Here is a 15,422-nt window from a genome sequence, read left to right as displayed (position 1 = left end):
GCTAATAAAATATTAAAAAAAACAATAGAGATGTTGATACTTCAGTATGGCTGGAAGCACCCTTTATCAATCCAATCATTTTTGTATATCAACAGAAAATTGGTTATGAAATAAACATTATTTACTATGGATGTCAGTAGATGCTTTAATAATTGTGAAGGAATGCTGACCAGGGAGCAAAGAGAAGGTTCTGTTAAGGGCCTGACTGTAAGCAAATGACCTAATATGGTTCTGGGCTTCCTTTTTATTAAATTTTAATACAAAAGTGCAAGTGTTTGAAGCATCTTAAGTTTACTAAGCTCTGAAAATCTGTAAATGTTCATAAACTCGCAGACCCAGAGCCATGAGCAGTGCCCTCAGCACTGATAAATTCTCCAGCCTCCAGAACTTACAGGTCCTCGATCTGCTCCTGGCGTTGGGCAATATTGCCCGGCTCTTCTAGACGCCGCTGTGGGAGACTGCGCAGCTCATCATGGGCTAGTTTCCTGACATAGACAGCTGGGACAAAACCCTGATGATCATCAGCTTCAACTTTCCACCAGTCCTGAAACAAAGAGCAAATGCTCACTCCTTCCTTGATTCTTGGAAAAGCTACAAGGAATGCAGGCTTCAGCTCTCACAATGACATCTTTACACATAGGTTGGAGGCTGAGAGTAGCGACTCCCACCCTCACTACCAGGTGACAGATAATTTCCACACCTCACAAAAATGGCCAGTGAGGAGTTTTAAGAATCTTAAAGGGAAGTCCCAGAAATCAATTAATCTGGTGTTTGATGTCAGACTTTTTTTCTTCCTTTTTTGTAGGTCATAGGGCTTGAATTCAGGGCCTAGCAACTGTTCCTGAGCTTTTGTACTCACGGTTAGCATTTGCCACTTTGAGCCACAGCTCTAATTCTAGTTTTTAGGTAGTTAATTGGAGAAAAGAGGTTCACAGACATTCCTGCCCAGTCTGGCTTCAAACCGTGATCCTCAGATCTCAGTCTCCTGAGTATCTAGGATTACAGGTGCAAGCCATCAGTCCCCAGCTGATGTCAGACTCAAATCCAGCTGGAAAATCCTTCTGCATGTGACAATACTAAACATATATTTCTTCTGCTTGTTCCACATCCAGAGATATTAAAAACAGTTGAACCTGAAATTCACTCTTGTAACTGCTTCTTTAAAAAATATGCATTTTTAAAAAGTGCTGTTTCACTAACCATTCTGGAGTTAATGTTGTCAGAGAGTCATTGTCATGTAATACAGAGGTCTAGGTAAGAAAAACTGGCACTGAGTTTGTTAATGAAATACCTTGCTTCTTGGAAACATTCATTACTCAGAATAACAATAGGCCCACTCTCTTCTTTCCTCATCAAGAACTTTTGGAAATTAATTAAGTGTTAGAATATAGTTTCTCAACTTCTTACAAAATAAGCATATTAAAAATGCTAGGCAGTATTCTATCACTGTCTCTTTTTTGTGGGCAGAAAACATAAAAAAAATCACCAAGCTGATAAAACATCTTTTTTTTTTTGTCTATCAATATTGCCCAATCTGGCTTCAAATGTCTCAGACTTCTAAGTAGCTGGGACTATAGACAAGAGCCACTGTACGCCTCACAAAAATACTTGTCTTTCCTCGACTCTTCCTAACCCCAAACCTTGCTACTCTATCCCTAGGGATACCTGCACTGAAGCAGGACAAAGCAAATAGATGAGAAGACAAGGACAGCTGAGTCCTGTGAACCTATCACAGAATTAGAACTCAGACTTTGTATTATACCCTACATATCACTTAGCTTTCTTGATTCCGTGCTTCCTTAATGGTAAAATTAGTTTTGAGAAAAGATACTACTTAATGAAATGTGGCAGGTAAAGGGTTGGGGTAGGAAAAGCATGTACATCTGACAGAGTCAGGAGAGACAGAGTCAGGCTGTGGAAAAGCCACTTTGTTGATGGAAGTAAGGATGAAGAAGTCACCTTGTTGATGGAGCTGAGCAGAGTTAAAACGTCATTCTTCTTCATGGTGACTTCCCGGCGGCTGCGGGCCTCGAAGTCATACAACGCCACAACCCTCACTTCTTCGGCAGCGTCCTCCACTGGTGCAGCCTGCTGTTGCTGTGGGTCAAGGGTAGAATGTGTTGATTACACACAAATCCTGTCCCTCTGGTGCCTACCAGTGGTGGGCGTTGCCTGAGGCCTCACAGCGAAGAGCCATCTCTGGCTGGAATGTCTTCTGTGACTCCCACAGATGAAAATGGATAACCTTTAGAGTTACTGCTCTACTGTAACAGGAACCAGGGGACTAGCTTGGTGGGCAATATGAACACAAGTCAATAAGTAAGGACACAGCTTGCCAGAAACAGTAAATGCTCTAAGCCAGCATTGTAAAACTGAATGGACTGATATGCTTCTCTAAGAAGGCCTAAAAAGATGACATACATAAACATTCCAGAAAATTGGTCAACACACTGAAAGGCCCATAATTTGTCATCATTATCGCCTTCTGGGTGTCTACTGATCATTCCTCATACCTACTTGAACCTTTGTTATTACTTTTTTTTTTTAGTGACTACTAACTATACAAAGGTTTTTCACTGTGATACTTAACACATGAATCTGATAAGGGATTAATGAATGGAGTATGCAAGGAGTTAAAAAAAACTAAAACTCCAAAAGGATTAACAGCCCAGTTAATAAACGAGCAAATGAACTGATAGGATAATGCTTAAAAGAAGACATAAAAATGGCCAATAAATACAATTAAGAATTGTTCAACATCCCTGGCCATAAAAGTAATGCCAATCAATATGACAGTAAGATTCTATCATCAGCTACAGCGAGAATGACACTATGAAGACTACTTAGTCCTTTTTTTCCCTCCCTTATTTTGATTTTTTCATCTTTAAGTAGTAGTACAAAGGTGTTTCAATTCAACATGTCAGTTTATGAGTACAATGCATCTTGATCTTGTCACCTCTTCTTTCCTACCTCCCACCATCTATCCCAACCTGGCCTTTAAGTCTTTAATGATAAAGACATGTGGCTCTTCTATTTTAGAGATGGGTGACTCACAGCACAGGAAAGAACACACAATTTTTAAAAACAGGTAGCATAAATGTATTATTAAAAATTTATCTCTGGGAAGAAACTTCTTCAAGGTAGAGCTTCCTGCATTTCTTTTGGTAAATATTGTGTCTCTGACATAATGTGAAGAATATAATTCTTCTTTCTAAGCAATAACCTGCTCAGTATTCAGGTTGGATTTGATAGACTTTGACTTTCAGGTCCTTTGGTTTAATGTTCCTCAACATACCACATTTCCTCTTAACATGTGTTATATAAGTCTATCTGTTACTGACTAAGGTCCCACTATGGAGTGTCTGTCAAAGGCACACAGAAGGGGCTCTGGGAATGTGTGCTGACTTTCCATGCTGAGTCTGAATGTGTAAAATCCTATGGAGTCTTTCAGTAAAAAAGAATTTCTTGAGTGTAAGATGAATGCTTTATTCCCCCTGTCTTCTTCCCTTATACACAGGAGCTCTGTGACATCATTTACTTGATTACAAACTCACTACTTCCCACAATTTCATTTCACCTTCTGCCCTAATTGTCCTCATATTCTCAGCTGATTGCACTTCTCATTCCCAAACACACTTGATTGATTTACGTGGTTCATCTACTCTCATGGTTTATCAACCAAAACATTCCTTGTCTTCTTATCTCTGTACAGGGAAATATTCTTTTTTTTTTTTTTTTTGGCCAGTCCTGGGCCTTGGACTCAGGGCCTGAGCACTGTCCCTGGCTTCCTTTTGCTCAAGGCTAGCACTCTGCCACTTGAGCCACAGCGCCACTTCTGGCCGTTTTCTGTATATGTGGTGCTGGGGAATCGAACCCAGGGCCTCATGTATACGAGGCACGCTCTCTTGCCACTAGGCCATATCCCCAGCCCCCGGAAATATTCATTTAAAACAACAACTCACATAAAATGGTTCACTTCATACCAAAATCGAGAGACACAGGGTAAAAAAAGACAAACAACTACAAAAGCAATACTTGCAAAACTGTTTGGAGTAAATGAACTGAACAACTCATGGGGGGGTGGAGGGGAAAGGGGGAGAGGGAGGGGGGAATGAGGGACGAGGTAACAAACAGTACAAGAAATGTATCCAATGCCCAATATATGAAACTGTAACCTCTCTGTAATTCAGTTTGATAATAAAAAATATATATAAAAAATGGTTCACCTCAGGTAAGAAATTTTCTCTGTCTTCTAGTAATCTTACTCAAGAGGACAGAATATTCCTTCCTTTTGGGACTCCTTTCTATGTTTATACATACCTCATGTAACATTTATTTCTAGCTCCCTAAAATAATGCAATTTTCCCACTAATAAGAATTATTCTTATGCATAGGTGCATATGGAAGATATTTAATAAATGTTGTGTTTAAACAAGAGTTAAGTATAAAAATAATAGAATTCAAAAGGAAGATAAGAATGACAGATACAAATAAAGGAAAGATGAGAGCGAAGAAAAGGAGGAAGGGAGAAAGCCAAAATAAATATTGATGTACATATGATGACATTTATTGAAAACCTATTTGAACTAAATATTTATGGATGTTTCAGTTCTACAGAAGATAGAACATAGTGTTTCTTTGCAATTGTTTCATGGGTTGTAAAGATGAGAAAGAAAAAAGGAAAGAAATCTGTGGCAAAGAGAATTCTTTTGCCTCTGCGTGAGGAATGAGATTTTTGTCATCACAAAGTCCTTACCTGGCAGGCTTCGGCCTGGTCCCGTAGAGCTTGCATACTGTTTCCAAATGCATTGAGATCCACTAAGAAGGCCTCGTGTTTCTTAAGAAGAGCCTGGATTTATTGATGAGAAAATCAGCAGAGAAAATCTAAGAGGCACACTAATCATACTAGGAGAGGCTTCCACTACTCATTATTTTGGCTTACAGCGATTGTCTTAAAGGCTGTGAAGATCTGTTTTATATCAAAGTTCATTGAATTCTAAATTTGAAAGAGTCAATCAAGTAAGATAACAAGTGGAGAACAACTTCAATATATTTTGTAAAATAAAAATGAATTAAAATCGACACCCATAGGTTAGTCAACATATCATAGCTGAAAGACAGTACTGCTTGCCCTCTCTCCTAATAATGCAACATTTTATAGAATGTCACTTCGCACAATTTTAAATGTACATGTCGATTTATGCTTAATGCCTAATGTGAAATAGATATATTTGCAGGGTCCTTATTATCATTGAGGATATTTCTGGCCGCAACATATTTGTCTAATTTTATTTCAGTAAAGAAAGCAAGAGCTGAGCATTGACAATGATAGCTGTTCAGGAGCCTGAGATATGAGAATCGTGGTTGGGAGCTAGCCAGGGTAAACAAATCTATGGACTCTTATCTCCAAATAACCCGAAAAAAGCCAGAAGTAGAAGAGAGGCATGGTTCTAGTAGTAGAGCATCAGCCATGAACAAAAACAAATGTCAAAAATATCAAATGAGAGCATGTACTCTCACTTGTACTGACATTAAAATATGTACATCTTAAGCTTATGAAAGCCTAAGATTGCATTTAGATATTTTCCTACAGAATCTGTGGGTTTCTATGGGATTAGAAAAAATTGGCACATATTTTGGGATCACTGTTGTTAATTGTGATGGGATTCCAGCAGAAGAAGGCCAAAGTAATCAGCTGTGGAAACTTCAAATAATCTAGCCTAACCTGAAGCTGTTTTACAACCTCAACAAACCTAAATTAATAATTGAGTGGCACTGGTAAAAGTATTCACTAGACAATGTTCATCCCACCTCCACCTTACCCCAGCTGCTTCCTCATCAGCCCCATAGTTAGTGTTGTCTACGATGGGCTCCTTCTCTTTAATCCATGCTTCTGCTTCATGCAAATCAGCCAGGTACTGCTGGAACTGCACATTGGCTTGAAGATCATTCTGCCGCCTAGTAGCTCGAGCACAGAGAGACTCCATATTCTTGTTCAAATTCTCAACCCTAGAGGCTATATCTTCTGCAGCGAAGTGTTCTGTGGATAGTTACAGTCTTAGTAAGCATTAATGCCTACCATACTCCAGTCCTTTGAGAACCTGGACTAGAGAAACAGAGGCACAAGGAGAGTGATATATTTGGGCAATGTCACATTTTTTTCAAGTTCCCTGGAAATATCGTAGGATGCTCAGATTAAACAGAAAGGGGTGGTAATGGGGACTCAAGGTTTATATGTGGTTGTAAATGGGTCTACTGTCTAAGAACTCTAGACATGAAAACAGAATATCCTTGTGTGGTTTATACTTAGATTTAGCAAAAGCATGTCTCATAAATATTGACCTAATCCAAGTCCTATGCCCATTTATCCAAAGGGAATTTCTACATTAAGTAGAAAAATGGGCCAGTTACATTTGAGTCTTCAGAAGCCACCAAGATCATACAAATTTCTTCCCAGAGGTCTAGTCCAGAAATTCTGGCCAGCTCAGTCTGCATCACACATACCTTCCTCCACCATTTTGTTTCCTCTCTCTGTTATCACTTGGATGCGTGGCTCATGGCTAGCAATATCTGCCAGGATGACTTCGTGCCTGTTCAGGAGATTTTTGGCTGCAACCAAGTCTTTACCTATGGAGAGAAAGAATGTCAAGGATATGAATTATCCTAATGTACAAGGAATAGTTTGTAAAATCTCCTTCATGAACTAGACATGGTGACCCAAGTCTGTAATCCCACCACTCTAGGTCCACCTCCACTTAGGAACTCTCAGGCTCAGGCAAAAGAATCATAAGTTTGACGCCAACATGGGCAGCACAGTGAGTTTTAGGCAAGCTTGGACTACACAGCAACACCCTGTCTCAAAGACAAAAGTACCTCATTAACTTCACACAATAAAATACAACGACTGTGAATTTTGTCCATCTTCTAATATCCCCCATCCTTGCCATCTGCTCAACCTCCCTGCCTGTCTCCTTAACCATGCGTTACCTCTCCTATCTCCAAACTTTCTTTCCTTGAATTTCCCATTCAAAAAACTTCCCCAGAAACTCTATGCTTCCCAACAAACCTCAGACTTTTCTCCTGGACAAAGATTTCCCAGAGTAACTCCTCTGTTGTTTTTCTTTCTTTTCCACTGTTGGGGCTTGAACTCAGGGCCTGGGCACCATCCCTGAGCCTCTCTGAGCTCAAGGCTAGTGCTCTACCACTTGAGACACAGCACAACCTCAGGCTTTTTCTGTGTATGTGGTACTGAAGAATCGAACCTAGGGCTTCATGCATGCTAGGCAAGCACTCTACCACTTAGCCACATTCCCAGTCCCACCTCAGTTCTTAACCATTGTCTAGTCTCTTGTAGATATCCCCAAACCATAAGGACAATGTTGTACCATATTTTTCTGTTTTTACCTGAGTTTTAATGTAATTATCCTGGAGTTCATCTTCGTGATCTAATAGCTTCCAATGAGTAAGACATTTGTATAATGGCTACTTCACACTTTCATCTTTGTGACAGTGCTTATAGTTATACAAAGCAGCCATCAATAACCCAACAAAAGTACTTGGTACCACAAACATTAACTATGACTGACTGCTCAGCCGAGAACCTTCACAGTAGCTTAAGGTTTTGAACAGGCAGTAAAAAGCTGAGGACTAGATCTTCTCAAGTTTTCATATGTCACTGAGAAGGAAAAGCTGAGAGAAAACTTCCTATCCTCCCACCACTGTATCCCAGGTCTCACAAACAATCTGCAGACATTTGTGCTCTCCTCCCTTGTTCGTTCTTCTTAGGCTGTACTAACCAAGGTAGGTGGAAGCTGCAGAGGGCTCGGTCTCTTGGATCCAGGCCTCTTCATCTTCCGTGTCTCTGCAGATCTGCTGCAGACGGAGGAGGTCAATGAGCTTCTTCTTCCGGGTGGCCAGTGGCTCCTTGAGAGCTTCAAATCGAGACACCAAGGACTGCTGCCTTGCACGAATGTCCCCGGAATCAGGATGTCCTATTTCTTCAAAATGTGCCGCCATGTCTGTGAGCGTGTCTACCTGATCCTGAGGAAGAAATAAAATATGTGTCAGAAAAATCCTATAATTTAATAGGGAGGTGAGAGCAATGGGAGAATCAGCTCCTGGGTTTACAGTGTTAAGACCTCTAACTAAATCAGTGACCGAGAATGGGAGAGTTCATTATGCCACCAGCTCTTTTACTGAAAAGTAATTTTTTTTTTTTTTTTGCCAGTCCTGGGCCTTGGACTCAGGGCCTGAGCACTGTCCCTGGCTTCTTCCCGCTCAAGGCTAGCACTCTGCCACTTGAGCCCCAGCGCCGCTTCTGGCCGTTTTCTGTATATGTGGTGCTGGGGAATCGAACCTAGGGCCTCGTGTATCCGAGGCAGGCACTCTTGCCCACTAGGCTATATCCCCAGCCCCTGAAAAGTAATTTTTAAACCACATTCAGAAAGGACAATAATGCTCCAAGAAAATCAAACAAATCAGAGCTATAGTCCTTCCGTGGTGGGTGTTGATAAACTGGCGACCCACGGGGGGGAAATGGGAGGCCTTTTCTATTTGTGCAGTTCTTCAATTCTTTCCCTCTCTTGGAAATGAGCTATATTTACTAATGAGAAGGAAATCTTCTGGAAGTTAAGTTCATTGAATTATAGTAACAACGCCTAGAAGATAAAATGTGGTATTGTGAAAACAAATGCTAGAACCCTGGAACAAAAGACAGAATGGTATCCTTGGCCATACATACCTGTCCCTATTTGGAAAGAGATATAAAAACAGGGTTGGGAAAGATCTTCTGAGAAATAAAATTCTAGTTGCACATCTCTCTCTCCATATATATGTATATATATCAAAGTAGATATGAGATGAATTTCATCTTTATTAGTCAAGTTTGGTATACTTATGGTACATATACATGAGGCCCTGGGTTCGATTCCCCAGTACCACATATATAGAAAATGGCCAGAAATGGCACTGTGGCTCAAGTGGCAGAGTGCTAGCCTTGAGCAAAAAGAAGCCAGGGACAGTGCTCAGGCCCAGAGTCCAAGGCCCAGGACTGGCAAAAAAAAAAAAAAAATTCATGTATGCTGCTTATCCTCTTGGAATTTAAACTTGTTTTTGAACAACCAACAAACATTTCAACAAGAATCTCCTTTGTTTTCCTTAAAACTCGACCCCATGTTCAACTCCTTTATGTAGATTCAAAGACATCTTTCCTTCCTTCTAGCCTTTCACTTTATTTAAAGTGTTACTGAGCATCCTTAAAACTAAGAAAACAACTGAATTCTTTTTATGCTTTAGGTATATTATTTTGTCTTTCATATATAAGTCAGAGGAACACAATAGCAGACAATAAAGATGTGTTTTTTAAGAGTAGGACCTTTCAAGGAGCAGCAGAATCATTAAAAAGTAAAAAGATTATCCCTGGAGTAAGAAATTAAGTCAGCAGGAAATGAATTTCTACCAAACACTCTCCACACTTGTAGTATCCATGCTACTAATACTTAACCAGATAAATTTATTTTAAATAACAGTCTAGTAGAGTGTATACCAATCCAGTTGTTAATTTTGTCTGTGGAAATTCATTGTCTTTGGAAAGCCATTTTATAGCTATGGATTTTAATTTTCTTAATTAAAAAATAGGTAGAATTGACTTTGAATATTCCATTTTGTATTTAACTTTAAATCACAGAATATCCACATGGAAAAAGACAATTTTACCCCAAACACCACTTTACAGGTGATTATATCCTGCAAAAATAGGAGAAATGACCTACCATAAACCATATAACTAGAAAAGTATCAAGGCTGTCTACAAAACCTACAGTTTCTAGATTGAGAGAACAGTCTTATATTTAGAAGAGTTTAAAAGGCTGTGTTTAAACTTTAATGTTCAGAAGTAGTAGGGTTTAAACTACTTGAGCCATGTCTCCTTCATGTTACTCATGGGTGCTAATTTAAAAATAAAATAAAGTCTTATCTCAGTGATGAGGTTCTAATGAAAGGCACTCAGGAGAATGGCTGAATTGGAGAAGATATTGGGAAGGGGCAGTTGACTAAAATTTTTTGAAATTTTTCCTTTCCTTCTTTGCACTCTCACTCTCTTTACTTAATATGGGCATGCACAGAGAAAAGTACCATCTCCTACACTTAAAAACAAACCTGACGGGCATCCACTGCTGATTCCAGGAGGCCATGTTTCCTGAGTAGATTCTGAACATCAGCCAGCCCTTTCCCATAATCCTCAGAGGCAACTTGCCATTCAACTTCCTCCAGCCAACGCTTCAGGTCTTCAGCATTGTTTTCAAATTGCAGCTGCTGGTTAGCTTCATACAACTGGGACCCTGGGAAAAACATTGGATATAAGGGATTAATAACTATCACTGTTACTGTTGACACTATAATAGTTCTCCTTTGAATTAAGGAGAAATATAGTAGTTTTATTTTCCCAAGAGAAGAAAGCAAGATAACTGTCTCAGGTACCACTATACAAAGTCATCTTAAAATCGTAGAATTCTGATGGAATTTAGTTCTAAATATTGTAGAGTTCTCAAAATAAGGATAAATAATAGATATATTCTTAGTGAACTATACCTCTGCTCTGTCATATTTTTAACTACCTTAGGTACTTTCATGGGTCACTTGTTATTCTCTATTGAGACTTTACAACGAGATCCAAACTGAAATGACACATTTTTCAAAGAGAAACATTAAATCTGGGGTTGGTTCAATGTAGCATTTTGGTTTCTTTGAACTTGTCATCACCTCTCTTAGTGCTTGTCCTTCCATCAAAGTCCATTTCCCATCATTTTTCTTTCAGAAAGTGGGTTATTCACATTATGCATGGGAAAATTCTTAATTCAGTATTATTGAAACAACAATGCTGCAATTATGTCTGCAAGGCAATTACTGTGTCTCATGATTGCAACAAGTAGCCATGACATCTTATTGTCACCATGCTAGTATGACTTATCTCCTTTGTAAGTAGGGTAGAGTCATGTTTATAGATGACATTCCTAAGAAATAGTGAAGGACAACTGAAGTGGTAAGACTTGGAAAAAATTAAGTTAAGCGAAGTAAGCAAGGGCCAGAAAGACAAAATATACATGTTTTCCCTTATATGTAGAAGCTATGTTTAGCTTAGAAACTCATAACTAAATACATTGGGTGATATGCAAGGGTATACAAATGTATTAGCTGAAATAGGCAGATCCAAGGGCTCTCTCAAATAGTGCATTTCCTTGGAAAGCCAAAATCAAACTTCAGCAAACTAAAATACCAGGAAGCAGGTACTCAAAAGGGGTTAATTAAGAAGAGTGTGGGAAGTGGAAGTCAGGGGAGGAATGGATGAGAATGTTGAAAAGGATGACACTGATCAAGATGTATTATATGCAGAAACTGCTTTGTTAAATGGCAAGTCCTTTGTACAATTTTTTAAAGATGATGATGATAATAATAAAGAAAAATGAAGGTATTCATTATTGTGATAAAGATATTGACAACTGATTAATTTGCCAAAGTAAAAGGCAAGATAAAATATGAATAAGTTACTAGTCAAGCATACATGTGGGGATTTTTAAAAAAGCAATGGCAGAGAGTAAATGTTTTAAGTCAATTCAAAAAGGAACAACAGTATAAAAATAAGACATAGCAAAAACATCACATTTGTTGTTAATATTTTCCTGTCAAATTTGGTGATATCAATTTATGTTCACTTTATCAGCATATATTAACTATACAGTGTGAGACAGTCTATTGTGAATTTTCATATATGAATGTAATATACTTTGGTTGTATTCATTCCACTATTACACTTTCTTATCCTCCTCACTTTACTCTTTTTATCTTTCTTGAAGTTTTAGATGGCTGAAATTACAATTTTTAGACGATATACTTCGAATAATGTCAATTTTATATGTCTAAATTCACATATATCACCATATTCTGTCTAGTTTATAGAAGCAACATGTGTAAACCCTAATTTGTGTGCATTAGGTTTATGTACAAGCCAATACATGGCTCATTAATATTTATTGAAGAAAAGAAAAACGTGGGAGAAAATTGAACAAGACAAAGGAAATATTACTTTAAAAACCTATATACATTAAGAAAAGATCAGATTTTGTTAATATAAATGGATATCTACTTTGGAATCCAAAACACTGACCAAAGAAAAGAAGACAGAGGAAAGCAAAGGGGCAGCTTTCCATTTCTTAGAGGTCACCAAGAACGTTCATGATACCAACAATGGAAGTGGTAGGTTTATGAGTGCTGAACCAATTAGCCTTTCACCAAAACCTCTGCTTCTGACCTTTCTGAGCTGTGGCTTCCAGCAGCTCCTTCCAGAGGCTGGCAACCTCTTTCACACGAGCTGCCACAGCATCAGAGGCATAGTGGTCGCTTTCAACCATCTCCTGGCCAGTTTTCTCAAGGTTGTTGAGCATGATCTCATTAGCTGCCAGTTCCTCTTCAAAGTCTTGCTGCTTTTGAACACGACTCTTCAAGTTCTGTACATCCTGAAATAAGATGGAAAAATATATCACTACTCTAAGAATGAAAGGCAGAAAAATTTGAGGACAAGAGGCTACCTTCATAGAAACCTATCTATACAGAGAAAAGATTACAAGGAAGAAGAGTCCTTGTCTACGGCTTGGGAAACTCATGTGACCATTCATTCACTCGCACTATTATACATAGCAGAATGGTTCATCCAGCATGTATTTCTACTGAGCCTGAATATCTTCAATGTGACCCTCATACCAACACTAACAATCAGTCAGAGCTGTCATAATAGGTCTAAATTATTTTCCATTCTTCCCATAGTATATAAGCCATCCTCCATTCACCCCATACAGAGAAGGTCTATTTATTGTGTATAAACAAACCATAACTCTTCTACAGAGTTAAAACTCATGCAACACATAGTTAAGTGTACAAGTAAGATGTTTGTAGTTATAATAAAAAAGCAAGAGAATGTATTTACTCACTGAAGAGGTATATACTTTCAGTAGATATGAACCTAAAAAGCAAGAGACTAATTCTAGTGTTGAGTGTAAATGTGAAGGTTTATAAAGAGGAAACATGTTTAATAGTTTATGTTATACAGCATCCTTGGTACAACCTTAAGGAATAGAAGTTAAAGGTTTAGAGATGACTGTGGAGTTAAATTAATGAAGCAGCGGGTAAGAATTTAAACCCAGGTTTGCTTTCTCTGGAGCTTATGCTCCTAAACTATATGGTAAACCCATTCTAAATAACTGAATACATTATAATTAACTGAATACTACTTTCCTGAGATATAACACTAGATTTCCCCTTTCCAGAAAAACTGAAGCAAGTCTATGTTGTGCCTAACTCTTAGATTACTTTTGAGATTATAATTCTAGTGAGATAAGGAATAGTTTCCTATGATAAAACTGTATAGGAAAACAGGTGACACATGTTTATAATCACAGATACTTGGGAACCTGAAAAACAAGGATTGTGAATTTGAGGCCAACTTGGGGAAGAGAGTAAGATCTTTATCTAAAAAATAAAACAGATAAGGATACATATGAAAGTAGAAACAGTGATAAAGAGGAAAGAATCAGACATGTATGGAATATTCTTTTCCTTATCCTATTCTGTTGAGGACCACTATAACTATATGTTCCAGAGGAAAGAGGAGAGTCACAGCTGGTATAAAAATAGCATAATCTAGGGCTGGAAATATGGCCTAGTGGTAGAGTTCTTGCCTAGCATGCATGAAGCCCTGGGTTTGATTCCTCAGCACCACAGAAAAGTCAGAAGTGGTGCTATGGCTCAAGAGGTAGAGTGCTAGCCTTGAGCAAAATGAAGCCAGGCACAGTGCTCAGGCCCTGAGTTCAAGCCCCAGGACTGGCAAAAAATAAATAAGTAAATAAAAATAAAACAGCACAATTTGGATTCCTGGTTTCTAATAAAGTATACATCCTTGGCGAATGATTTTCTTTTTCTTAGCCCTATATCTTCATTTTATATGTATGGATTAGAAGGTCTCAGTATATCTCCAAGCTGTACTTGCTGATGCTAAACTGATGCTAAATATATTCAGGATCTGAGAATTTTGCCTACTTTGTATTCTTCATCATCTGCCAATTTTTTCTTCTTGTTGATCCAGGTTTTTAGGTCATCTGAGTCTTGATACAGTTGTTGTAGAAGCAATGAATCCACCAATAATTTGCGTCGAGTGGCAGCTCTGTCACGTAAGGCATCCCTCCGGGCCAACAACTGCAAAAAACAAATATATATGCAAACTCATTGTCAGCCATTCATAACATCCATTGCCCATCCTGGATACCAGGCACACAATGCTTTTCCTTATCCCAGTGCACAAGCAACATGGACATACCCCATCACGGATAGCAGCAATGTTCTCAGCATCATAATGGTCATTGTCAATAAGTTTTGTTGCAGTCTCATCCAAAGTCTATAAGAAAATAAGAGAAAAAAATATTTTGCCTTAGTGACCTCTGAGTAAGTAGCCACAGTTTGAGTAGCTCTTTATAGATGAATCATAGCCAAATGGGAAAGTGAAAAGTCTGAGAGTCAGCCGGCCTAGGTCCTATTCCCAATTTCTGTAAAAAACTGTATTCAAAACATAATACCTTAGGCATTCTAATTGCCTCATCTGTTGTACAGAATTCCTTCAGTCCAGGTTATACTAAATAAATGAAGATGAATATTTAATCAATTCTGAAATTTTCTAGACAAACCAAGCACTGTTAATGAGAAAACCATGTCAATGGTCCATCACTGTCACTCTGTTGCTAGTTCTTCAGTCTCTCTTTCCACCCCTTTGTCTACCATATACATACACATCTACAGCTACATTTCTGTCTCCAGATATTTGGGAGAGAGGAGTCAGAAAGTGTAGAGGTGAGTGTTTAGCCACACTCATTCATAAATCTGCCAAATTGCTAGAGTATAGAATTAATTAGAGCTGGAAAATATTCTAAAATAAATGATGAATACAAAGTGAGTTATTTTACACTGTGAGCTACTAGAATCAACAGAATAAGAATATGAACTAATAAAGGACCATATTAAGTATTGTAATGGGAAATATTTGGAATTTGACTGTTGGATTTTTAATGCCGTGGTAGAGGCAGTGTACAGTGTGTGTATGTGTTGGCATGTGTGTATATGTTTAAAGTAAGCCCTATTTCAGGAGACAGACAAAGACACTCAAGATACTGTGTCTATGGCATCTTTTTCATATCTTTAAAATATACATATGTTTATACATAAATATTATTTATTATACCACATAGTATAAGTATATGAATTCATATGCAGTTATGTGAACTTAGGGTCATAGAAAAATTGTAATAATATTGGATGAGAAACATAAGGATGAAGACATAAAAAGAAAACTACATAATAAAGGAAAAGAGTATATATTATTTAGA

The 15,422-nt window shown here is 38.1% G+C and overlaps 1 protein-coding gene across 1 annotated transcript in view; it reads right to left on the bottom strand.

Moving 5' to 3' along the window:
- The window catches only part of Spta1 (spectrin alpha, erythrocytic 1), a 59,419-nt gene that overhangs the window by 29,126 nt on the left and 14,871 nt on the right, over window positions 1–15,422 (bottom strand). Inside the window, exons 13-22 of the mRNA XM_048357250.1 lie at window positions 14,363–14,440; window positions 14,086–14,241; window positions 12,305–12,509; window positions 10,156–10,337; window positions 7,797–8,040; window positions 6,505–6,627; window positions 5,823–6,040; window positions 4,757–4,849; window positions 1,960–2,097; window positions 393–544 (exon numbers count right to left, since the gene is read on the bottom strand). Of these exons, the coding sequence (XP_048213207.1) occupies window positions 393–544; window positions 1,960–2,097; window positions 4,757–4,849; window positions 5,823–6,040; window positions 6,505–6,627; window positions 7,797–8,040; window positions 10,156–10,337; window positions 12,305–12,509; window positions 14,086–14,241; window positions 14,363–14,440 (1,589 nt within the window). The remainder of the gene's footprint in view (window positions 1–392; window positions 545–1,959; window positions 2,098–4,756; window positions 4,850–5,822; window positions 6,041–6,504; window positions 6,628–7,796; window positions 8,041–10,155; window positions 10,338–12,304; window positions 12,510–14,085; window positions 14,242–14,362; window positions 14,441–15,422) is intronic.

This window comes from Perognathus longimembris, chromosome 11 (genome assembly GCF_023159225.1).
Source record: "Perognathus longimembris pacificus isolate PPM17 chromosome 11, ASM2315922v1, whole genome shotgun sequence".
Classification (NCBI taxonomy): domain Eukaryota; kingdom Metazoa; phylum Chordata; class Mammalia; order Rodentia; family Heteromyidae; genus Perognathus; species Perognathus longimembris.
Note: the sequence above shows the minus strand (reverse complement) of the source record. Positions and strands in the feature narration are given on the sequence as shown.